This window comes from Acomys russatus, unplaced genomic scaffold, assembly GCF_903995435.1.
Source record: "Acomys russatus unplaced genomic scaffold, mAcoRus1.1, whole genome shotgun sequence".
Lineage (NCBI taxonomy): Eukaryota > Metazoa > Chordata > Mammalia > Rodentia > Muridae > Acomys > Acomys russatus.
The window spans coordinates 1-26,815 of record NW_026131393.1 but is presented as its reverse complement, the minus strand read 5'-3'; the positions used below and the strand labels follow the sequence as shown (position 1 = coordinate 26,815).

The 26,815-nt window shown below is 35.6% G+C and overlaps 1 protein-coding gene across 1 annotated transcript; it reads right to left on the bottom strand.

Annotated features, from left to right (window-relative positions):
- Positions 1–4,673: 4,673 nt before the first annotated feature.
- LOC127186151 (CCR4-NOT transcription complex subunit 6-like) lies at positions 4,674–23,204 on the bottom strand (the record flags this gene model as incomplete). Its single annotated transcript, XM_051142631.1, has 7 exons — positions 4,674–6,373; positions 7,876–8,078; positions 11,285–11,512; positions 14,583–14,734; positions 20,153–20,306; positions 21,737–21,774; positions 23,048–23,204. Coding segments are annotated over 7 exons (1,145 nt in total), but the record flags the coding sequence as incomplete, so codon positions are not given.
- Between the last annotated feature and the right edge of the window lie 3,611 nt (positions 23,205–26,815).

Sequence of the window (26,815 nt, the reverse complement as noted above, 5' to 3'; positions counted from 1 at the left end):
GGGAAAATTACTAAAACATCTTGCTTAGTTTTAAGATCATGTGCTTTACTTTTAGACCGTTGTAATAGTTACAAAAACACTGCATAGGCCACAGAATGACTAGTGTATGCAAAATAATAAATTAGTCAACTTAATGCCAGGAAAATAATCCCTTTCCTAGTCAAATGGTAAAAAGTCCAGGGACAATTACTTGGCACTTATACAGTTGAAAATTAAATACAACTTAATCTCTGGTCAACATAATCAAACATCCTGGCCTTTCAAAGAGAAAAAGTATGTATTATTTCTCTTTAAAAAAGGGAGGAAAGGAAAAAAAAAGTGCTACTCCATTTCAGATACAACAGAGTTAATCATTTGCCTTCCTTGAAGTACTCCAAGGACTCCTATTGAACCCAACACCTCAGCTGCTTCTGGATGAGGGAACTGCTTGCATTTGGACAACTGTACGAATGCCCATGGTGCACTTTTCAGTGCTGCTGGTGTTTAAGAAATCTGCCGCTCAGGTGACACTCAACAATTCCAGATCCGATGTGCAGTAACAGCCATCCAATCCCCTCCTCTCTCAAAAGCCAGCAGAGCACCGCTCTAGACTTTCATAGGTAAGGGAATATACACTTTCAGCAAGTTGAGCACAGAGAAAGGACAGTAGTTTCTGAATAAAGAGCAACCCACACACTGCAACACTTACCGCATTATAACTGAAACAGTAGCAGGACACTTGGTCTATCTGGCAAGAAGCAAAGTCATTGTTTGGTACACCAACGCTGAGCCAATATTCGAGTTCAAGTAACTACACACAAACAAATGTGGTGCACTGAACAAGCGATAACTAAGAAAATATGTTAGTACTCTGACATAATAAGTAAGAAAGGATCGTTTTTCCAGAGGGCTGTTACCGTGACTCCTACGCTTTTTGAAGTGACAGATAGACAAGCAAAATTAAATAAATGCAGGAAACCTGCTGATGAAAATAACCAGCTAACAGGTGCCAAATTATACCTTCTAAAATATTTTGAAAGGTGAATGCACCGTGCCACCATGTCAAATCATAGTTTCTGATGGCACACTTCTAATTTCAGTTGAAGGCTACTAATTTTATAGGCTGCACCATTAAAAAAAAACAACATTTAATAGGCATGCCTTAATTTATATCCTTTGAAAGTCAGCTTACCTTACTAAAAAGTACTTCAGTTTCTCTTTTGGATCCAAGAATAAACCAAATCTAGCGTAAACTAAGCTAACCAAACTTATACCAAAACTACTATGTTAATAAAAGTTCCCCTGGAATCTGTGTCTTCCTACAGGCCTTTTAACTAAGACACTTACATGAATGCATTTAGTCAAAACAAGTACACGTGCTCTTCCTTACCATGTTCCCGAACAGGTTCTGTTCCCTTCCCTTCCCCTCCCGTTTTCCTCTTTCTTTCTGTGGCTTTTGCTCAGAACACATGAGGGTTTTCTTTTATCTTTTTTAAGCATTTAGGTGACAATTATGAAAGATGCTTTTGGCATCCTTAAAGTTTGTTCTTATACTTTGGTAAATAAGCAGGTTAAAGATGTACTAGCATTTATTTGTGTTTGAATTTAAATTCGGGGATTATGGTGCAATTACAGATTTAAAATCATCCAGAGCAGTCATAAACACAAATGTTCCCTTCTGTCTACAGATTCAAAACTTCAGTGAAGTTCCTGATTTAGGAAAATAACTCTAACTGCTCTACTTAATTTATCTACTTCTAATAGACAAAAGTCATACAAATATGATACAAACCAAACGGAAAGTTGGTAAACAAATCTTTAACACATTAGAAAGGTGTTACTTTGGGTTTTATGGGGGGACGGGGTAAGAAAAAAAAAACCTTACAAACATTACAGCTCACATTTCAGTCAAAACATGTGTTACTTCGAACATGTGACAGAGTTTTTGTTTGCTACAGGACCACTACTGTAATACAATTTATGTTTTCTGTGACTGAAGCCACAAGCCAGTTAGTATACTTTGCGAAACTATTAAAATACTTCAGCAACTCAGAATATAAAAGATGAAATTTTAAATCAGTATTAGGATGAAGTAAACTTTTAATACGAGGAAATCTAGCCTTGGACTGGAAATAAAGTTCTATGCTCCCGGCTCCTTCAAAGAACACACTCAGCCTGTTTTTCCTCTGTGCTTTCCCTTCCCTATGCTATTTGCTATTCGATATACAGGTGGTATTGTGATTTTCATGAATTCTTGGAAATATAATTTGGACTTAGGATTTCACTTACTGACAAGATATACTCAGGAGTCAGAATTTTTAAATGAAGCACAATTTTGTCCACGTTCTAGCTTTAATCGCCACGCCCTCAATTTTAACATAATCTGCCACAGATTCAAGTGATATGAGTCTTGGATAGTTTTCAACTTTCTCCCTTCTCAGTGATTTATGACTTTAAGACGAAAAAAAAAAAAAAAGGGGGGGGGATAAGTTTCATATTTCTACAAATTATAACACTAAAACATAGTGGCTTTTAAAATACATTCACACAGGATGCTTATTAATAAAATTAAATATCTGCCTATGGATACCAGAAACATAATTTGAAAAGAAAAAGATTGGAACAAGGCAAATGGGAGGGGGTGAGGAAGCTGGTCTCAGAACCCATTGTGCCATACCTGACTTTAACATGTGATATTCAAATGAATGTTCACACGCCTTACATCAAATAAATCAAACAAAAATATTCAGCTATGTTGTACAAAATTGTTTTTTACATAAAACATCATAAATCTTGAACAGATTTACTGTATCTGAATTCTAAAAAGTTGCCTATAGAATGGTGCTGGGATTCTGTTCTCTGCTTGCTTTTAGGCAGTGCTGTTGCTTAAAAGTTGACACCAGGCACAATATTGTAAAACAAAGTCAACAAGCAAGGAGCAGTAAGTGATTTGAGCCTTTTCCAGATGTCAGTCCTGAGGATGCTGCAATATTCCCCATCAAAGTGTGTAAAGCTATGAGGAGGATGCTGATGCTTGACAGTGGGTGATGTGACATGCACTTGTATGACTTACAATGGCAAACAGTGCAGTTTCCTCTTCTTCAAACAACACCATTTTAATAAACTTAACACTCCAGTTCTTAAGACAATTACTAGAAATCATATTTAACATTTAAAAAAATACATAGCACAATCTAAAATGCCCGTTTTCTTTTATCAGATAAAATATGCAGTAGCCCAGTGACATAAAGCTTATTAACTTATTCTGAGAGCTAGAACGTATATGAGCATATATATTTCACTTTCATTGAATATACCACGTCATTCACCTTGTCCTTTGGGCTTCTCACTGCCAAAGTTCCAAATGGCATGCATTTCACAAAACAATGCTGAGGAGAGCAGCATTTCTGATCATCTGAACTGGCAGCTCAAAACAAGATACCACTCCTTTTACAAAGGGAACAAAGGGGAAACAGTGTGTGAAATTTGGGCAAGAGGCTAAAGGGAAACCGTGCACATGAAATTTAAGATACCATGCCCTAGGTGTGTGCCACCCAAAACAAAACACAATCACCTACTTCAACAGAGCTACTACCAACATTTACGGAAACCACATTAAACTACACAGGACAAGGAGTGGTTTGGAAGAGTGCACTTGGAAGCAGAGAGACCCAACTGCACACCTTCCTGCAACAGAGTGCCTCGGCCATACACAAAATAAACTTAAGCTGTTTACAATGTTTCCCAATTTTTTTTATTTTCCCCTCTACATTTAACTATTAAAAAAGATTTGTATTAATAAATGGGCTCCTCTGTGGTTCATATACAATCATAAGTGAACTTTAAATTTCATTTTATACAAACATCTCAAAAAATATCGGGAGTGAAGTATGGTAGGAAATATTGCTCACATTGCTAATTAACATGCGTCTATGAAAGAAGAAGAATGTTCTGTTAGTGCATATACCTCCAGAGCAGAAAACCCACCCGAAACAAAAGCTCTAAAACTAAACATACAATAGCTGATTACAGAAAAAGGTAATGTCCACAAAATTAAGTTTTTCATGCTATTCTACTTTCCAGTACTATGCTTCAGGTAATCAAATTGCATGGCTAGATGATGGATGCTTGAGGTATATAAGAAGGGATACCTGAACACTGAGGAAAATCTGTCATCAAGGGTTTCTTTTGCTTGCTTGTTTATTCAGGTAATTTAACTTTTTAAAATAATATTTTATTTACATCAAACTTTGCTGAACTACAGTGACATTCCAATTACAATAGATGACAACGCCTCTGTCACTAGGCACTTTTAAAGGGGAGTTTAAGCTTTACAGACCTCTTCTGGATGCAATCCTGTGTGGTATTACAATCATCCCACTACCCTCATCCCACTACAATTACCCTTGGGGGAAATATTATTTCATATAGCCTGATCAGTAAACTATCGAAGAAATTAGTATAAAATGACCACAGACAATGTATCATTTAAGACTAATAAAACAGCCTAAGATGTCAGGTTTGAAAGAGGAGACAATTTGTATATATTTAAAACTAATTAAATAATTTAAATTTGACTTGCACTTTTTATATATTAGTGAGACACAAATATAGGCTATTTTCTTTTAAAATTTCATCACATAATGGAAAATTTCTTGTTTATTAAAAATATCACATTTTGATACTAGAAACAGTAAAGTGCATGAAAAGTTTAAAATATAAATTTCAGAAAACTCTTATAGCAGCAAAAAAGCAGAATAAAGAAAAACTTAAAAACACAGACACAACCTTTTCCAATGTTACTGTGCCATAATTATCATCAAGCAGCCAACTAATTTTTTCCCCCACAAAATGGTATTTATGCTCTCTGCCTCTTAAGTGAGACTTTTAAGTGGCCCCTCCTGGCCAACAACAATAAGGGGTGGTGGTGCTTCCAATACATCTAGAGGCATCAAACTTTGGGAATAAAACAATAGCTTAATTCAAATCTAGACAGTATGGCAACAAAGATTAAAAGCATATGATGGCCATTTGGCAGCTAGAGTCAGAGAAAATGATTTAAGGTTTTGAACTACTTCCCCAAATCTGTCCTCTCTTCAAAATCTTCTCTACTATTACCTTAAAACAAAACAAAAAACAAACAGCCATTTTATTTTGGAAAACATGTGTAATATTATATGGCTTTCCCTTTTTTAAACTTTGACCAGGGGCTTTTCATTCAGCAATTTTCTTTAAACATTAAACTGTAGTAAAGATGATATAAATCATGTTTTTTTTTTCCCCCAGTACAACCAGACAGAAAAGAAGAGCGAACAAGGAAAATGAAAAATACCAGACACTAAGTTTGTGGGCACCCTAAAAATACCAAATTCTAGTTTCAAGATGTATGGCAGTACTATCTGCTATTTCCTTACAAATGAACTGGAGAGACAGATTAGAGTTAATACTTCTAAAAATATTACAACTAAAAGCAGATTAAAAAAAAAAAGTGATTCCTCAAAACAAACAAACAAACAAAAAAACCAACCAATATTTGGCCAACAAACTGTCACATATTATGCTTGATTTTTAAAGCATGTTGTGCAATTATCTTTCATTTCTCAAACTATCTTGTTATGACTAGTGGCTATATTATATTTAATGTACAAATCAAGCAAATTTAAGTGCTTTGTTAATGTGCAAATGACTTGGGAGCCAAAAATCAGCTTATTATGAAGGAAAACAGAAAACTCGAACGTTTTTCCTATAAGGCATGCCATCATTCAACTGAAAATCTTGTATTTGGAGTTTGTAAAAATCACCTTTTACAAAAATGATTGGCGTATTTGAAAACATTTAAAAGAATGTATTTGTTTTTAGAGAGCAACACTGGTGCTGGGCCTCAAATTAGTGATTTATCAGTTGTGAATGTTGGTTCCTAATATGATAGGAAAAGAAATCCAATTTTAAAGTATATTAAACTTTTGGATAGATAAGAGACAGACAGTAATACTTTGGTTCCAGCCCTAGTGCCAAATGATATCAGTATGCACAAAAATACACAAAGTCTTATAGCAAACACATAGTGAAAGGAACCTGAAGAAGCAGCTTAAGGACGGCCATACTTCACTCCTACATACTTTGATTTACAACTGTACAGGTCCATAGCGGCAGATCCCCGACTCTGCGGGGCTGTACTCCACTACCTCCGATTAGGCAAGTGAACACCATTGACAAGAGGCAGGAGTGGAGGGTGGAGTTCAAGTTGTGTTAACAGTGAGAAGTGGTCTGAAGGGATGTGAGGGTGTGGACACCCAGTGATGCTGTTCTCAACCAGCCATTGAGGATCTAAAGGCCCCAGGACACCAAGCACGTTCATATGAGTCTTGGAATAGAAAATGTAGTCAATCACACCCTGGGAAGAAATTAGGGACAACAGGGAGGGGAAAGAAAAACTATGTTTAGAAAAAGAGAAAAACTCCATAAAAAGAACAATCCTTAATTTAGAAAAGCTAAATAACGAAGAAACTTGTTATCCTGGTACCTTTTATCCTGACTGTAGATTCAACAAGGCTCTAATCTTTGATAAGTTATTACATGACTAAAGGTGGCTCAATGGAGAAACACAGCATCCTACCAAATCATAAAGCTTTACATTTGTACATAAATTATAAAGATATATATACATATATACATATATATAAGACTCTGTCTATATCTATATAAATAAAGCTAAACACACAAGTTTATGTCTAGGCACCTATAGAACAGACTTTCTTGGTTTAGTAAAATATAAAATACAATCAAAATACTATACAGTTAACTGTCCTAATTTGCTTAGTTTAAAATACTCATTTCTACACATACATAAATATATGTGTAGAATAAGACATACAATTCATTCTGGAAATGACAGAAAGTCAAACAGAGGTAAAGAAAAGAGCTACAAATAGACAAACTGATCTTTTGCTTAATTAATATATTTGATGAAGTATGTACTATATTTGCAAGTCATTCCCTAGAAGGACTGTAATAAAAGTTACCCAAGTGTTCAGTAATTAGCTTTTATTGTTGCCTTGGTATCTGTGTAGGTTAAGAGAATTAATTAATATAGATTAACTATACTAATATATACCCAAGTGCTTTCAACAGTGCCTAACACATAGTAAAAAACTAGGAAATATTGGTTATTATCACTAACATCTGAAATGTGAACAAATAAAACTTAAAAAGAATGTAAATGACATCAATAACCACAAGCCTAACAAAATTCTTATTTAGTTTTTTGTATGTATGTGTGTGTGTATAATTTTTAAAATATTTATTTATTATTATGTATAAAGTACTCCATTTGCATGTCCACCTACATGCCAGAAGAGGACATCAGATCCCAGTATAGATGGATGTGAGCCACCATGTGGTTTCTGAAAATTGAACTCAGGACCTCAGGAAGAGCAGACAGTGCTCTTAGCCCTTAAGCCATCTTTCCAGCCCTCCTTTAGCTGTATATTTAAACCAGACATTTTGAGACTTGAATTTTTTGTTTGTTCTTTTATTTTATTTATATGTGTGTGTGTGTGTGTGTGTGTGTGTGTGTGTGTGTGTGTGTGTGTGTGTATTTTACTAGCATATATGTCAGTGGAACATTTGTGTGCCTAGTGCTGGCAGAGGCCAGAGCCCTGCAAACTCTTTCTTTGTTTTGAGAAGTCTCTCTGTGTAGCTTTGGCTGCCCTGGACTCTGTAGACCAGGCTAGCCTCTAACTCACAGAGATCTCTGTCTCTGCCTCCCTGAGTGCTGGGATTACAGGTGTGTGCCACCACACCTGGCTGACCTGCAAACTCCTAGTTATAAGGGTTTATTTTTGACATGCTTTTATTTGAAACAGTTCATATGCCAGTCCAAAGACTGCTACTTACTTTGAAATCAAAGGTGTAATTAGTATAAGGCATCAAGTTATTTTCATAGGCGCTCTTAAGTTGGAAGCCATGTGTGATTCTCCCTTCTGAGCTTCCATTCTTTCCACTACAGCTGAAGTTCATAAGACACTCATTGTACCTTAGTTCCTTGAAGTCTTTATGGTTGTCAGCTACTCCTCCATTGCTTAAATATTCCACAACACCTAGCACAATGAAGAAAGGAATACTACCTGTTATTATTTAGTGCAAAGCTGTATCACTAAACCTTACTGTACAGACACCCCAGGATTAGAGAGCTTTCGTTAAGTCCTAGAAAACCCTCAGCTGGGCTTGGTGGTACATGTCTTTAATCCTAGTACTCAAGAAGCAGAAATGTAAGCTCATTTCTCTGAGTTCCAAGCCAGCTTCGTCTATACAGGAAGATCCAGGCAAGCCAGGGCTGCATAATGAGGTTCTGTCTCAGAAACAAAACAAAACAAATTTTAAAAGTGTTTTTGTTGCTGGTGTTTCAGAACATAGTATCAGGATCACCTAGGAATACCGTCAATCTTAGTGGTTCTTTAGGTTCAGATGACTTAACTAGAAAGGTCTTTATTACCTTGGTAATATTACTCTAAACCACTATTTCTTTAGCAGTAGGCACAGTAGTCAATCAATAACATTAGGGTGTATATATATAGAACACTTATAGCCAGGTGTGGTGGTACACGCCTTTAATCCTAGCACTTGGGAGGCAGAGGCAGGCCAACTGCTGTGAGTTCAAGGCCAGCCTGGTCTACAAAGCAAGTCCAGGGCAGCCAAGGCTACACAGAGAAACCCTCTGTCAATCCCTTCCCCAAAACACTTATAATAAAAAAAATCACTTACAATAAAAACAAATTATTTTTATCAACAATTCAATGTCCAGGGTTAGCTTAGAAAAATCATTATTTTTAAAATTTTATTTATTTATTTATTCATTTTTGACAGGGTTTCTCTATGTAGCTGTGGCTGTCCTGGACTCACATGGTTGACCAGGCTGGCCTCGAACTCACAGCAATCTACCTGCCTCTGCCTCCCGGAGTGCTGGGATTAAAGATGTGTACCACCAAACCCAGCTTATTTATCATTATTATTATTTTACTATTTTACTTATATGAGTGTTTTGGTTGCAAGTCTGCATACCACACACATGCCTTGTACTTCTAGAGGTCAGAAGAGGGTGTCAGGTTCCCTGGAATTACTGCTGGTTGTAAGCCACCATGTGGGTGCTAGGCATCAAACCACAGACTTCTGGGAGAACTGACAGTGCACTGAGCTCTCTCTCTAGCCCCTCACATACTTTGAGTTAGTATGAGTCTCAGGTCTGACACCTATGAAGAACACTTTATATATAAGTAACATTATATGCCAGAGAACAAAAGTATTAGATGTGTCTAAAAAGTTGAAAAGGGTGGCAACTTAAAAAGTTTCCACTGGGGTTGGAGAGATGGCTCAGAGGTTAAGAGCACTAACTGCTCTTCCAGAGGTCCTGAGTTCAGTTCCCAGCAACCATATGGTGGCTCACAACCATCTGTAATGTGATCTGATGTTCTCTTCTGGCCTGCAGGTGTACATGCAGTTAGAGCATTCATATACATAAAAATAAACAAATAAATCTTAAAAAAAAGTTTCCATCAAATTAGCAGACACAAAAGTCTTTTTCCCGTTTATACTTAGTTACCAATTATATTAAGTTCATCTATTGGTGATTAAGAATGATACCAGAATATGATGATGTAAAATGATTGTCAGTGTTGTGACTAATTCAAAATGAACTGACAATTATCTAGCATTTATGATATGCTAGGCTAACAAACAATTTTAATAAGGTCAATAAATGCTTATCTCCTTATTCATACTGAATACCATATATAGCTGCTAAGAAGCAGAATCAAGGTCCAACCCTTACAATCTGATTTGAGCCAGTGAACTATGTTATGATAACAATTATACTAATAGCTACTATAAATGATTTCAGGAAATCATATGAAATAACACAAGAAAAACTTGCACTTTTAAAGAAATTAAAATAACTATTTTTTGTAAAGGACTAAGAAACAAATGTGGGCTGGGGAGACAGCTCAGTCAGTAAAGTGCCTGCCATGCAAGCCTAGGAGAGGCTGAGTTCAAGCTTCAGAATCCATGAAAAAAAGAGCTGAGTGTGGTAGGCAGCTCTTGTATACCAGCACTGGCAGGTCAACCTAACCTACTGGGTGATCCGTTGGCCAACAGGGGCCCAGTCTCACAAACAAGGAGGATGGCACCTGAGGAACACCCAAGGTTGACTTATGGTAAGTTGTGTGAGCACACACATACACCATGTATACATGCACATACACAAGGCAGGCTGGGAGAGGCAGAGGAAGGAAAGGAGCTCAATTGGTCTAGGGGTCAAAAGCAAAGACTTGCAAATATTTCAGCATTTACTTACTATGAACAAGCTATTTTCTAAGCTTGGTGACTATTTAGAAATTCTAAGCATAAGCATTCAAGTTATTTTATATTTGCTACTGAGTGATTATTTTGACTAGTCTAAAAACTGCTAGGGACATAATTTAATGGTAGAACATGTGCCTAACATGTAATAAGCTTGGGTTTGGTCCCTAGTGGGGGTGGGGATTAAACAGCTTAATAAAAACATATAATATTCAGAATGTTTTTGCTAATAGTACAGACTCTTATTTTGCATTTGAAAATTCAGGATCTAAAATGGAGAACTAAGTTTCACAAAGATGAAATTTAGGCATAAAGTAGTCCAGTGGTGTAATACAAAGCCTGGCTGGAATTTTGATCATTCTATACCTACTAGTAAGAAAAGATCACTGAAAACTTGCCAAGATTATTAAATGAGACAGCTATCTGTGATGAATATTCAAGAAAGAACGCCCTTCTTTGCTGAATTCTGTGCCTGAGGTTGATCTTGCATCGATGAAACCTTTTCCTAGTTCTATAGGTTCTAGGCAAACTTGGTTAAAGGACAGCCCTGGCAGATCAAAAGACAAGAGCGTGGAGGGTGGGGGGAGGTGTGTCTCTTCCTCCAGCTCCTGTCTTATTATAATTTGGCAGGCTCTGGTTGTATCATTCAATTCCAAGCCATCATTTCAATTACTGGCCCTCTCCTGTAACTGTACTTCCAAGTTCTGATGACAGCTCCCATTTTCCCAGTTGAGACTAGGAGCAGTTAGAGTACAAAAGCATTCATTGCTTGCTTTACTTAAGCCTGAACACTCCTTTGGAAACAGTTTCCTTATTAAGCCTTTTCAATTAGTCATCAATTCCAACTGATATGTTTCTTGATTTAGAAGAGAAAGCTCTGCTAGGGACTAGGTGGCCTTTCAATCAAGACTAAAAGTGAAAGTGAAAGCAAGGAAAAAAATGATTCAAATACCTGAATCTGGCAATGAGTTAAGATCTGCACATAGCACCAGCGGGATGGAATTGGGATCTGCAGTTGGGCTGCCAGGCCTACTTGAGGCTTTCTCCAAAATGTTTTTAACCTCTGAGACAAACATCATGGTCTGAATAAGTTTCACATCAGAATACTCTGGGTCCCAATGCATGTGGGCATTTGCCACTATAAGCAGTTGTTTGTCTGCAGCATGAATAGGCTTCATACCTAAATTTAAACAGCATAAAAAAGATGAAGAAAGTTATGCTTATGTTTCTTAAAAAGTACCTTAAAATTTTCTGAAAAAGATCCATAGCTACTTCATTACTCTTTTCTATGTATATTTATACTGATTTTAATCTCAAACTTATCTGAGGCGCTAAAGGGTAATTCTGAAAACCACGATTTATTAGTTATTCACCTCCCATCTCCATCATACTGACAAATGGTAGCTTATGGGCAAAATTTGGTCTACTACATATTTCCATTACAGCCTTTGTGAGCTAAGGACAGTTTCACATTTTTAAACAGACTTTATGTGTCCCATAGAGCCAAAAGTATTTAGTATCTAGACCATTATAGATAGCTTTGCTGATTTTTGCTATATATGCTTAAGATAGAAATTATTTTGTGTATATCAGTATTTGGGTTACAGTACTTTTCATGTGCTATATTCTTAGTTTAAGCAAGCAGTTATTTATTTTCATTTTAAACAGCATGTGTGTGCATGTGCTCTCGAGACAGAAAGAGGGGTAGGGAGGAAGATGGGAGGAGGAGGGAGGGAGTGAGAGAGAGAGAGAGCGTGCGTGCGTGCGTGCGTGCGTGCGTGCGTGTGTGTGTGTGTGTGTGTGTGTGTGTGTATGGGGTCTGTGTATGAGTGCAGTGTCCCCAGAGGCCAAGAAGAGAGCTGAAGCTAAGTTAAAGGTGGCTGTGAGCCACCCAATGTAGGTGCTGAGAATCAATTTCTAGTCCTCTGGGAAAACAATGTATACTCTCAACTGCTAAGCATCTCTCCAGCACCAAGCAAGTACTTTTAAGTGACTCTTATTTAATGAGCATAATAATCTAGTAAGAGATGTTTCCAGTTGAATTAACCAATTGTATGAACCTACAGAAAATAAAATACAAAACAAATTCGCTATCCAAGTAAATTCCCAAATAAAATTAATTTTAAAATGAAAACTGTGGGACTGGATAGATGGCTCAGCAGTCAAGAACACTTGCTGCTCTTGAAGAGGATCAGGAGCAGTAGTCAACTGCCTGCAGCTCCACTCCAGGGGATCCAGCACCCTTTTGGCCTGCACGAGTACAGTCATCACACAGAGGACATATATGCAGACATTCACCTTGAAACAAAAATTAGACTGTATGCTTTCAAGAGTCTGGATATGTTACTTTTAGACCTGGTTTTATTTCTAATTACTTTTTATGGACTCAGGCTAGGTAGCCACTTAATATTTTGATACTTAAATTAACTTGGAAAAAGATATTCATAGACTAGCTTATATTATGAGAAATAAAATAATTCCTCATAATTGAAAAATAATTGAAATTACTTTTCCCATAAAATTCTGTTAAAAATAAAATTAACATAATATTTCCAAATGGTGGACATGGTAATGAATACAAATATAAACAAACAGGCAGTGGCAGAAAGACAACCTGCAAAAAAAATCTATTAAGTCTCACCATTTCATTTTAAAATTAACTTTATTTGATAATTTATTTGGGTAGCAAATTTGTTTATTTCATTTTCCACAGGTTCATATAATGTTACTGATTTCTGCTACTGACCTTTCACTATTAAGCTTGCGGAAATGCAAGATGGATAAGTCTTGCAAGTGGCAAGAAATGAAGTTCAAGGCATAAAATTCAATATTATGGTACAATGCCACTTTAACATAAACTTACATACATATATTCTAGATGTTTGGATTTATATAAAGAAATTGATAGAGTGTGACTGGATAAGAATTCCTCAGTTTTTTAAGTTTATGTACTTTAGAGTTAGAGCTATTGAAGTATCAGTGAAACATTCAAAGCTGTTTTCTATTGAAATTTCCATAAAAATACCTTAAAATTTTCTACTGAAATATGAACTCTAAAGAAAAAGGCCCAATTTCTAAGTCTGATATTTAAGTAAAATTACATTTCCTTCTAATCATATCAAACTGTAACTTTTCTCAGTGTTGAGAAAATAAGTTACCAAAGTAATCTGCTATAGGAACTGAAGAAATATTTAAAAAATTTTTTGAAGCTGTCTCTTCTTCCTAGAAGTTTTAGTGTTACTTCTGGCTATAAATGAATGCTCACTATAATTAAATACTAAAAATGTGTCCTCAAAAAAGCCAGTTTCTCCTACCCACTAAATTTTCCTTCTACAAGGAAAGGTACATATTTTTACAAAGTAGAGATGTATACAATATAATTAGAATTACTCTTCTGTAAATTAAAAAGGGGTAAAAACTTCAAAAGAGGGTATTATTATAAAAGCAAAACAAAACACATCAGAAGAACAATGTGATGGGAAAAGACATTTAAAAATGAAAAGGCTAAAAAAGAAGTAACACACAAATCTCACACTGAAGATGGACTGTTTACTGATAAACTGAAGAACTGTAGAAGAAGAAATCTGACACTATGTATAGTCTAAATAATTTAAACTAGTACTCAAGGCAGCTTTTCTTCCATAGGAAGCAGAGAAAGAGAAATGCACTGATGTGGCCCTACCACCTTATTCTTGCTGGAGACATTAATAAGTAACAGAGTGCTCCAAGTCAGCAGCAGAGAGGCCAACAAAAGACCTTGATAATGCCAAGTAACACAATGAGTTTCCTGACTCTCTGGGAAGCTATAAATAATCTGAAAACCCTGAAAAGTATCACATAGATAAAAGATGTCATTCTCACCCGGACAAAGACTTAAGATTTAATAAAGAAATTAAAGAAAACCTGGCAACTATTTAACCATAAAAACCAAAAGGTTCACAAGAGAGGACTAAGTCACTGTAATTGCTAACTGAGCCTAACCAAAACATAGCCTACTTTGAAGAACTTTTCAATTATAGTATGTTAAAAGGGCATATGCTACCTCTTATGTAAAAATGCTGATAGAAACCATAGGGTATATCATGAAATCACAAGAAATATATAATATATAATTAGCACTATTTTCTTGTCCATCTCCTTTAACAGCTCTCATAAAACAAGAGAATAACCTTGTAAAGAACAGTAAGATTCTCTTTTCTTAGGAAATCTGGAATGGTGTTTATTTTTAATATAATATAGATTGCACTCACCTGTTCCAAAGAGTTCCTTGTGGACCTCTAATACCACAGCAACACCAATATTATCTTTTGTCATCACTCTATTCAGCATTGCTTCGGATCCATCTGAATTCGCCATTGCTACCTGATTGAATTCCACAGTATGCTTCTGCACCAATGTAAATCTAAAAGGCACACATGTTCAAATGACTTAGGTAGATAACACTGTCATGCTAAGACATTGAAAGTGGAGGGGCAGAGTACAGACACTACTGATAATCTCTGAAATTTTCTAGGTACAGATGGTCATGTGACATTCTGGCTATGGTTATGGGGGCCCTATCTAGTAAAGATGAAATATCTATCTCCTTCATCCTTTTTATATCTTTTTCCTCTCTAGCTAGCACCTACAGGACTAATAAACAAGTGTGAACCAAGCAGATGGGTAAGAGCCAATATTCTAAAGACTGAGTAGCAGCTGAGCCAATTCTATCTATTTCTAAACTGGATGTTGGTGTGTGAAAAGTCATTTACTTAAGCTACTATACAGATTTCCTGACAATTAAAATTTAAAGGTACATACAATCTTAACTGAGTGAACAACCTAAAAGAGAAAGAAAAAAGTCTATTTGCCCTATTTGCAGATTTGTTTTTATAACATATCAAGGAAATGAAGGAATGCATCCTTTTAGTAGCTAAAAATTATCACTTTTAAAAACTAGGTTTTACAGAAGGACTGTAGTTAGGTGTAAGTACCCAAAGAAATAGATTGTATTACAAGAAGAAATGGGGTCTCTGTGATGATGGAAAATTATAGGATATAATAAAATGCTAATATTTAAGAGCTGCAAACTTGGTCAAGCCATCTGTATTGGTTTTCAGCTTGAGACAAGAGTTATCTGGGAAGAGAAACCTCAATTAAAACAAACCAACAAACCACCACCACCACCACCACCACCAACAACAACCCAAGCCTCTATCAGATTGCCTATAGGAAGCTGCTGTGAGAGAGCACAGCTCACTCTTGGACAGGTGGCACTGTGTAGTCTAATAAAGCAGACTGGGTAAGGCACATATGGCAAACAGGAAGCACTGTTTCCTCCATGGCTTCCGCTTTAGTTCCTGTCTCCAGTTTACTGCCCTGATTTTCCTTGGTGACCAACTAAAGTTTTGCTCCAAGTTACTTTTGGCCATAGTCTTTATCAGAGTATTAGAAACCAAAGTAAGATACTACTTAACATCATTTACCCAATTTTATTATTAGTTTTTAAAAATATTTACAGAGAACCAAAATAGTACTTTGGGGTAAGCGGGAATCCCTGACTGGCCTTGAACTTGCAGCAAATTCTCTTTTCCTGTCTTTGATTCTTAGTAATGAGATTAGGGCACAAACCACCACACATGGTTTAACATGATATTTTTCATTAAAAGTTAAAAGACATTTTTTGTTTTCATAACAATCTCTCTACCACCTTAGATTCTTTCTAGCCATGAAAATTAAGCCACACATCCTTTCAAAAAATACTGACTAAAAAGCTTACATTGCTGCAGTATAGCATGCTAGAAGAAATGGTAGTCTTTCCACCAAATTCTTGTTCCAATTCCTCAATGCCTCAGATGCGCTTAGAATGTGTAATGTGTAAAGTGTCTGGTCATGTGACCTATTTCAAACCCAGAGTCCTTAAAGAAAGCAGATTTCACCCTGCACTGGTAAAGAGGTGGTCCTTAAGCTGAAATGACTACCTATGTGAAGAATGAAGTTAAGAGCATTTCAGTGAAAGAAGGGGAAAATACCAAGATAACAAATAGCTTGGTGGAACAAAATTAGGGAGGAGGAGGTAGAGGAGGTAGAGGAGGTGGAGGAGGAGGAAGAAGAGGAGGTAGAGGAGGAGGAGGAGAAGGAGGAGGTAGAGGAGGAGGAAGAGGAGGTAGGATGGTGGAGGAAGAGGAGGGAAAGGAGGTAGAAGAGGAAGAGGAGGAGGAAGAGGAGGAAGAGGAGGAGGAGGAGGAGGAAGAAGAAGAAGAAGAAGAAGAAAACAGCAACGCATGGAATGGTATTGGATCTACAACAGGGCCCTAAGTAGATTATAGGTAAGAACACTTTGCTGCTCTTCTAAAGAACAGAGATGGGGTCCTAGCATACACAGCAGGTATATAACACAATCAACGTAAACTCTAGCTTCACGAATCTGACACTCCCTCTGGCCTCCACAGGCACCCACATATACATGGCATGTATGTATATGTATGTACATATACATAGATAAAAATAAGAAGCAGGTGTAGTGGCTCACATCTTTAATCCCAGCTCTTGGGAGGAAAAAATAGGTGGGTATAAGTTCAAAGCTAGCCTGGTCTACATAGCCAGTTCCAAGTCAGCCAATGCTACATAGTGAAACTGTCTCTAAATATTCAACTTTTTAGTTTTTGAAACAAGGTTTCTCTTTGTAGCTGTGGCTGTCCTGGACTCATTTAGTTGGCCAGCCTAGCTTCAAATTCACAGAGATCTGCCTGCCTCTGCCTCCCAGAGTGCTAAGATTACTGGTTAGTCTATAAATAAACAAATAAATAAATAAATAAACACACACACACAAACCGTTTTACAACCTACCAACACTAATTTAACACAGTCACTTACGTTCTTCCCTATCCACCATGTATCAAGTATGTTCCATGTGGCTTCTATTTTCTGTTGCACAGAATGCCATACAGGAAATTTTGAAATAAAGCATTCTTTCTCTATACTATTGGAATTTTTCTTTTGACTAACATGCATTGGTTTATAGTTTCCAGCTATTAATTCAAACTAACAATCTTTGGTAATGTGTAAAAATCTTAAGGCTGTCATTTTATTCAGTATTTAAAATTCATCTGGCATTTATATCCTGGTTGGTGTACTCTGTTTTATAAGCATCATTCCTGATACTATTTTATCATATAAGAATTTTTCTGTATGTTTGCCTTTTTGAAAAATTTAAGCAGCTCAAATGGGTATAAAAAAAGAACCTACATAATCAAGATTGAAATGACTAAAAAAACCAAAGCTGTAACAGCATAAAAAATCCTTATATAGCTGATGATTATGATGAATCTCATGTGTAGGAGAACATGTCCAAAACAAGCTTACAAAGAAGCAGCAATTTCTTAACAGTGTGCAGTCTAAAAGCAATTTGCTGTGTTGCCATGTGATCACACTAAAGCTAGAGAGACAACACTGAATACCAACTGTGAATAACTAAACTAAGAGGACTGAAATATATTCTCCCTTAAATTATTTATAAGTAAAAAGGACACAGAACACCACCGAGAAGCTAGTATGAGCCAGTGAGATGTTCTGTGTGGGTAAAGGCCATGATAACCTGATAACCTGAGGTCAACCCCCGAATCTGCAGCACAGATGAAGAAAACTGACTCTGCTAACAAGCTGCACTGTAACTTCCACACACAGGTCACTGGTGTGTGTGCTGTCATCAACCACCCCACATTCATACAAAAAAGGAAACATAAAAAGAGGAAGAGGAGGAAGTAGAGGGGGAAAAGTACCAAAAGTTATACAGATCTTCCTTTCTCTATCATTCCTCTTAAAACCACAGAGAATTTCTTAATTTATATTTAGCATGCAATGACCTTGAATCTCCTCAATCACTAGTATGTAAGAAAACTAACCTTGTAAAGGCAAACTTACAGACTTGAAATAAGTATGGAAGAAAAATAGGCAAACACTATTCTGTGTTTGTACAGCATTTAACTGTTTGTTATTGTTTATTTGTTGTTGTTGTTGTTTTTAAGGTATCTCTATGTAGCCTTGACTGGCCGAGAACTTACTATGTAGACCAGGATGGTCTTGAACTAACAAAGATTTGCCAGCCTCTGCCTCCAGAGTGCTGGAATTGAAGGTGTGCACCACAAAGAACTCTTAACATGTGCCATCTCTTGAGCCCCACATTTAATTGATAGCAAATTATCATGAGAACCACAAATCAAGACCTCATTTTAAAGAATTAAAATCACAGACTACTAAATGCAGTCAAAGAAATCAATACACAGCTGGCCAATGAGAAAGGAGTATCACAATATACTTAAAAAAAGGGGGGGGGGGGGACAGTTTGAAATGGCACTAAAATTTCTAAATGAGGTAACCTTGTAAGAAGTAAAAGTAATACCAGAGCTGAAACAAAAGCCTAAAAAATTGTATTTGTTATAAAAGTTTTGATAGTGTGAACTATAAAGGAAGATCTCAAGTATCAAGTAGCCTTGCTCATGGGACCTGTCTGCCTGTCTTGTTTTCATTATCTTAAAAAAAAAAAAAAAAAAAAATTAGAAAATGGTTACCTACTTATTTCTGAAAGTCACTTTAAAATTTAAACAAGACAATCCATAAATAATTAGAAAGGACTTTTAATGTAGAAAAATAAAATTTGTAAAAAACAAAACAAGGAACTGAGTATATTCCCCATTATTTATAGAGCTCTACACTATTATTTAGAGATCATGTTTATTAAAATTCATGGAAAAGATAAAAAACGGGTACATATAAATAAGAAGTGAGCCAAATATATTTCAAATTCATTGATTTGTTCACATAAAATAGTATGTTATGATGGAAAAGATGTGTTCTCAGAAAAAAAAACCTGCCTGATTTTTGTTATAATGGGGATTAAACAGGAAAATATTAGAAAAATAGCACAAACGTGTGTATAGGATCCCGCTAATGTGTCAAGTCCAAGTATTAACCATGAAATTCAACTTCTCTCACGGTTCTATATATTTACTTCTCACTAAGTGGTGTTAATCTTTTAATTCCCTGCCTCCCTAAGTCCTATGCTCTCTATACATCTACAACTTTCTTATCTACACCGTATTATGTTTGATTGTCCTATGTTCCTATCTTTTCCTGCTATGTTTGAATTTCTAGTGAGATCTGAAATTTTTCATGCCTAGCACAGACAATAAGCATTCAGTAAATAAGTTCTTAAGTATATACATAAAATATTAGCTGAAAATAAAAAGGTTGGTCATATGAATGAAATCTCAGAACAAAATCCACATCAATTATTGCTATTAGAAGGTACTAATTCCACTTTACATGTAAACAATAGTTTACTTTATGATATTTTTAATATTGTATTTTAAAATCCATCTATAGTGAGAATTTTAGATTCTTTAAAAACTGCCATGTTATATGAATGTTTTGTTTAGTGCCAGGTGTGGGATATGGGGCTGCTTCAGACTGTCCACACCTACTAACTAGGACGTGTGTCATGTCTAGCAGGGTGTGATTTTTGTGCCAGTTGCCCCCTTTTCCCTCTACCTAGCCTTGGGGGGTTGGAAGGAACTGGGGTCGAGATGTTGTGGTAGATAAAAGAATCTAATAAAGTAGCCCAAAAGCCTGGCTACATCCAGCTGAGACTAATTTGCCAGTAAGATAGAAATAATACAATAAACATCATCATTTTCAGTATGCTGCCTAAGAAAAACAATTTTAAACTACAACACTTGCAATTTCTAGTTTTACCTCTTTATAGTCAAACTAAAGTCTATCTTCAATGTGTGAAACTTAAAAGTAATTAAGTATACACTCCGTGATACAGCTCTTGACTCACTTTTCTGTTTTGAAGAATATTGCACAACCATCCACATGCTTTCTTTCCTGCTCAGACATGATTTTGGCACGTGACTTTGGGGAAAAAAATCCATCGTATCCACGATCCTTCAATGCTGGCAGAAAGAGAGTAAAGTATTGCTTTGTTCCACTTCCTAAGATGAAAGAAAAATTGTTTATCTACATGACAGAGTGAAAATGACTAAGACATAGAAATATTCTGCAGTGGGTAGGCATGACTAAGACAAAGCACTTCCTGTAGCGTATTGCCCAGCTATCTTATCATTAGCACTGTTCTTGACACGTGTAGCGTTTTAAACCTGGCTTTCTTATGATCATAGTACTGGTGAACCTACGAATAGGGGTAGCTCTCAGCTCTCTTGACTCCTAAGTTAGGGTTCACTCCAAAATATCTCCCTTCCTCCACATTGTAATTAAAGCATGGATGGGTCGTAGGTTAGGTGATAGGAAATAGTAAATCTTTCGTGTAAAGAGAAAAATAATTACATTAACTGTTCTCTTCCAATTGTGAAGAAAGAAATGAAACCTGAAGAGTGTGAAAGATACTCTTTCAACAATAATAAAAAAACTCTACAATTTCTCAAAATTTAGAAATAGCAATCATAAGTCTCTTAGTTTAATAGTTAAGTTAGATTTTATTCTTTAACCCATAGACTATTTTAAACAAACCTTTCTATATGAAATAATCAAATGTGGAGGTGTTGATATTTACATATGAAGGTACATATATGTATGTAGGTATGTATGTGTGTGTGTGTGTGTGTGTGTTTATTTAATTTAATGGGCATTGGTGTGAGGGTGTCAGATCACCTGGAATTGGAGTTACAGATGGTTGTGAGCTGCCAAGTGGGTGCTGGGGAGTTTGAACCCAGGTCCTTTGGAAGAACAGACACTGCTCTTAACCACTGAGCCCCCTCCAGTCCCATGAACGTGCTCTTAACAACATGATTTTATAACAAAAATCTAAGTGATTGTCCCACTGTATAAAAATTGTATTCATGGAATTATATTCATATACTGATTTTAAGAATTTGAGGAGCATGAAAATGCATTAAGTGAACAAACAAAATATGCCAATAGTAGATTCTCTTTGTATTAAAAGAACAAAAACAAAAAAACCCAAACATAAATGAAGCGCCGGGCGGTGGTGGCGCACGCCTTTAATCCCAGCACTTGGGAGGCAGAGGCAGGCGGATCGCTGTGAGTTTGAGGCCAGCCTGGTCTACAAAGTGAGTCCAGGACAGCCAACGCTACACAGAGAACCCTGTCTCGAAAACAAAAACAAAACAAAACAAACAAACAAAAAAAGTAATAAATAAAATAAATTAAAAAATAAATAAGTTAATTAAATGAAAAAAACAAAAGCATACAAAATGCTTCAGAGGCTTCAGCACATTGGCTGCCTTTGACATACAGGAGCACATGTTTTTCTTGGCCATACTTTGTAATTTTCAATTTTCCAGAATACTGTGGCTTTTACAAAAGAAAAGCTTTCTTAAATCCTTATTTATCTTTCAAGCTACATTTCATATACAAAGGCACAGCATGTTACTACTATAAATACTGTTTGCTTCCTTCTCTCCAAATTCTGGCCATTCCTTACTATTTGTAAGAACATTTAATCTTTAAAGATTTTTACTTACTAATGTCTCAGAAGATGTAAAATAGAAAACAACAACTACCAAGCTATTTTATTTTTAAAAATGTTTTCCTTGTTTGGTAGGTTCTCTTTTTTGGGATAAGACCTCATTGTGTAGGAATGGCTAGACTGAGGCCTTTTAGGTAGCCAAAACCAAAAATAAACAAACAAACAAACAAACAAACAAACCCAAAAACAAGTTCAGGTTCCTTCCCAGGATATACTGAAAGTGTATAAAAATACTACAATAGTTTTAAAGCATCCTTAAGAAATGGCAACTATTTTAGGTGATAGATAATGTGTACAAGCCTGACTTAGCCATACCATACTATACAGATATATTAAGATACTAGACTATATCTAAGAAATTTAATATAATTGTCAACTTAAAAATTTCAAAACAAAAACATTTAATATGCTTTGAAATTAATAAAATTACTAAAAAAAATCTATTCAAACATTGTGGACTAATAATTGGGTAAATGCTGAAAAGAAATTTTAATGTCCAAAGATACATATTTTTCCTCAGGTAATTTCAGTAAATACAGTGCTATTAAATAGAAGACTCTAAAGTCCACTTCTTCAACTCAAGGCTATGTGACTTTTACAACTGGGCTCTTCTTCTGTGAGTGGTCCACCTCCTGAGGCCCATAAAAAGTATGTAAAAGGTAACTGAAGTGAATTTTTAAAATGATTTTTGAGAAGTCCAAACAGATAGAAAAAATTACCAATATAGATCTGTATAAATGTACCAGAAAAAAGAAAAAAAAATTAGATAAGTCTAAGTTTTAGAAATAGTTTATAAAGTAAGGTATAATTTATGACTGTGCAGTTTTTAAAATTGTTTAACCTTAAGAAATATTTTTAAAGAAAACACTTTCTTCTGAACTCAACTCTAAGTAAATTTAAATTCCTGAAAGACTAGTAATCTTTCTGCAATTTTCTCTTTCAATAATTCTAATAAATTGTTCTTGGGGGGAAGTGTTAACAGCAGAGGCAAGATTAAAATCAGAAAATAGTAAAGATAAAATAATTGCACATGTTCCCAGACAGCAATATAGTCACACTGTGGAAATCTCTAACTTTTATTAAAATTATCCCCCCTTTAAAGGAGTGAAACTATTTTTTTTTTTTTTGAGTTTTGCTCTGAACACAGGCTTCTCTCTGATAGGTAGGATCTTCTACTATTTTTAGCTCACCTTTAAGCTAAGCAACACTTAATTTCCATAGTGTTACCTGAGACTAATGATATCTGCGTCCCAGTTAACAATTTCTTCCATAATTCCCTTTTTCCTGTATTCCCAGTTTAATGCCCAGGACGGGCAATAGCCATATAGCTGCCGGGTAGCGTATTTATCACATAACACATTGTAACACATAACCGTGAATGATGCTAAGAAGCAGGAGAAAAAAAAACAGACAAAGGGAGGAAATTAGGCAATTTTTTGTTAATCAGTATCAAGAATATACCTGCATAGCACACAAATACAGTTCATATATCATTCCAGGCAAAATGCCAGGAGAAGTAAATTCTGATAAGGTATTGTCTTTTGTTTTCCTTGGAGATGCAGGATTTCTCAAAGAGATAGGATCTTCTTTGCTGTTTATGCTCACCTTTTAAGTAAAAGACGATTGCACTTACAGTGTTACCTGATGATTTCACTGAAGTACATTACATCAATGTTTATTTAATAGTCTAGATTTAACGATCCATATTCTAAATTTAAGAAAATTTAATAAATTCAGAATTTGAAAATCAGAATATCAATGTTGTTTCATGTGATTTACTGAGAAGAGGGTTTGGCTTAACTAAAACAAAGGCAAATTCTATTTCAGTAAAAGGTTCTAATTTCATTACTTTTTACAAAAATATGATAGTTAATATTTTAGGGACCTATTATTACTTCCACTAATCTGAGCAGAAGAGATGAACAAAATTTAGCCATAAGAGAATTGCTTTTGCCAATCTAGTGCTCACTTCTGAAATAAAATTATCATTCTATAAGACTCTTACTTAGTGGCGCCCGCCTTAATATCCCAGCACTCCGGAGGCAGAGGCTGGCGGACGTTGTGAAATTCGAGGCCAGCCTGATCTACAAAGTGAGTCCAGGACAGTCAAGGCTACACAGAGAAACCCTATCTCGAAAAACCAAAAACCCAAACCAAAACAAAAACCAAAAATCCAACAACTGTAAGTTAGCTAACAACCCAGCTGCCCTCACTACTCCAAAATATGCTCTAAGACCAGTACCATAAATGATCACTTTGATGATTGGCAATCTACAACTTCTGGCCCCTAAATATCTGTGAAACAGGAAGTGAAGTTTAACAAAATTCTGAACTGACTCAAATTAAATGCATGTTAAACTATAAAAGACCTAACTACTCTCAACATTCTCCATTTTAAGTACGCATCTGCCTCACTTTGTAGACAATTAAAAACCTGATAACACAAATATAACTCTACACTAAGTCAGAGCATTAGGTTCATGGAATGCATACTTTCAAAAGGAACATCACTTGAGTATAATAAACCTGCCATATTTAGGAATTACCAATTTCATAAATTTGTAAGTAATTCAACACGAATTATCTTTATTGGAGTTGAGTTCACTTTCAATAATAAGAAAGGCAGTAAAGTATCTGATTCATGGCCATTTTGTATACTGAACGCTAATGTTCAGTAGAGTTATTCATATCCTCTGTGTTACTTTGGAGATGACCCAGAACCAATCGTAAGCCACTACACTGTGAAGTGAGCACCCTGAGTTTGCCATGTTCTTCTACCTCTCCAGATTTGGAGTACCATTGTGAAGAGGAAAAGAAAAGCAAACTGTTACTGTTATTGGCTTCATTCATATCTGAGACTTTTGAGGATTTTTCTAGAAGGTCTAGCAGAGAAAGTTTCTCTAACAAAAACTAAAATTCTGTACCATCAGAATGTTTGCAAGCTTTAAATTGAAAATTAGGCTGCAGTAACAATTTCCTTATCTTCCATTTCTACCTGGAAGATTTTTCACTAACTGGGCTTAATTATTGTATATTTAATTATTATAATCACTTGATTATAAATTATGCTTAACTACCCTGAGTTATTATACACAGCTCTCTATTCAGCAAGAAAACGGGGCATTTTCAATGTTGACACTCAGAATCTACTCAGTTAGTACCACACTAAGAAAAACCTTTAATAGTTGTTCATCACAGTTAACCCTAAGAATACATTGCTTTAGGAATCACTGACTAGTTAATATTAAGCTCTCTGTATTGTTCCTTTTCTTAATAGAAATGTGGCTGTGTAAAAACCTTTCTTCCAAATTATGTTCATCCTTAATATATAAAACTCATTTTACACTCTTTTTAATTTTAATTAGTATATGCTCATGTACAAAACAGTGACTTTCATTCTGACTCTTTCATACATCAGATACCTTGTTCACATTCCCCCTCCTGACTGCTCCCACCCCTGTTGCATCCTCCTCCCATAACGTTCCCTTCCTCTTCCCACATAACTTCCACCCTTTCTATCGTCAGGCCTTATGCAATTGTTTTTCTTAAATCTGGATTTCAAATATGAGAAACATGAAGTATTTGTATTTCAGTATTTGGCTTAATTTCGCTTAACATATATAAAAAGCTAACCAAGGAGGGAAAAGAAATTCCATTAAAAAAAGTTTTTAGGGTATAAAGGACATTAACCACACTACAGAAAACCAATTGTAAAATAAATCCATCTAATTCAAGGCACCCTAGAAAACTCAAGTGTTCCTCTTACATAGATTACTTAATATGCATCATGCTAAAACAATTGCTATTTGTGGTTTTGGAACAATGTCTACTTAATAGGCTGATGTTTTTCTACAGTGTGGGTGACTTTAAAATAAGCCTATGTAAGACATAAAACTGTTTTGTGCAGAATTATTTCTCAGCATCATAAAATACGAAGAGAACCATGAAGAAGTTATACTTCCACATAATACTGAAATATTTTTGTTCTGAATCCTCTTACCCCCCCCCCAAAAAAGCCAAAAGGCCAGGTGTGGAGGTACACACTGTTAATACAGCATGTGGGAGGCAAAAGCAAGTGGATTTTGTGAGACCAGCCTGATCCACTCAGCAAGTTCTAGGGTAACCAGACCTACAATAATAAAGAGACCCTGACTTTAAATTAAAACAACAACAACAAAAACAAAACCCTCCAAAAAGACAAACCAACGACAAACAAAAAAACCCCTCAGAAACAGAAGAAGAAACTGTTCAAAATGTAGACAGTAAACGTCTAATTGCAGTATAACCCTTTTAAAATCATTAAAGAAGTAGCATTCAGTGATTGGTCTAATTCATAAAAGTTAAAATTTTCATTTAATTTTTAAATTGAAATTAAGTATCATAAAAATATTTATGGATACAATTTAAAAGGCACCTAAATAATATTCACAATTTTAAGAAAGGTTTTATTTTATGTGTATGCATGAGTTCCTGTACCTATTATACCACAAGCAGCCTTACTTCCTGCGGAGGCCAGAAGAGAGCCGATCCCTGGGAACTGGAATTATGCATGGCTGTGATGCCATGTGGGCACTAGAAACTGAACTCAGGTCTTCTTTAAGAGCAGCAAGTGTTCTTAACCACTGAGCCATCTCTCTAGCCCTTCACAACTATTATTTTTTCTTTTTTTTTTTTCACAACTTATTTTAAAGCAGAATTCCCAACCTAAAATGTCTTCACATGTAATTAATGTCAATCCTGTTGACATTTCTACCAAACTCATATTAAAGTATAAAACTCATTTTACACTATTTTTAATTTTAATTAGTATATGCTCTTTGTACAAAATAGTGAGTTTCATTCTGATACTTTCAGACACCAGATACTTTGTTCCTATTGCCCCTCACCTGAGTGCTCCCACTCCCTGCTGCAGCCCCTCCTCTTCCCACATTGCTCCCTCCACTTCTACCTTAAACACTAAGTACCACAGTTGTCTTCTCAAGAATAAAGCATCTA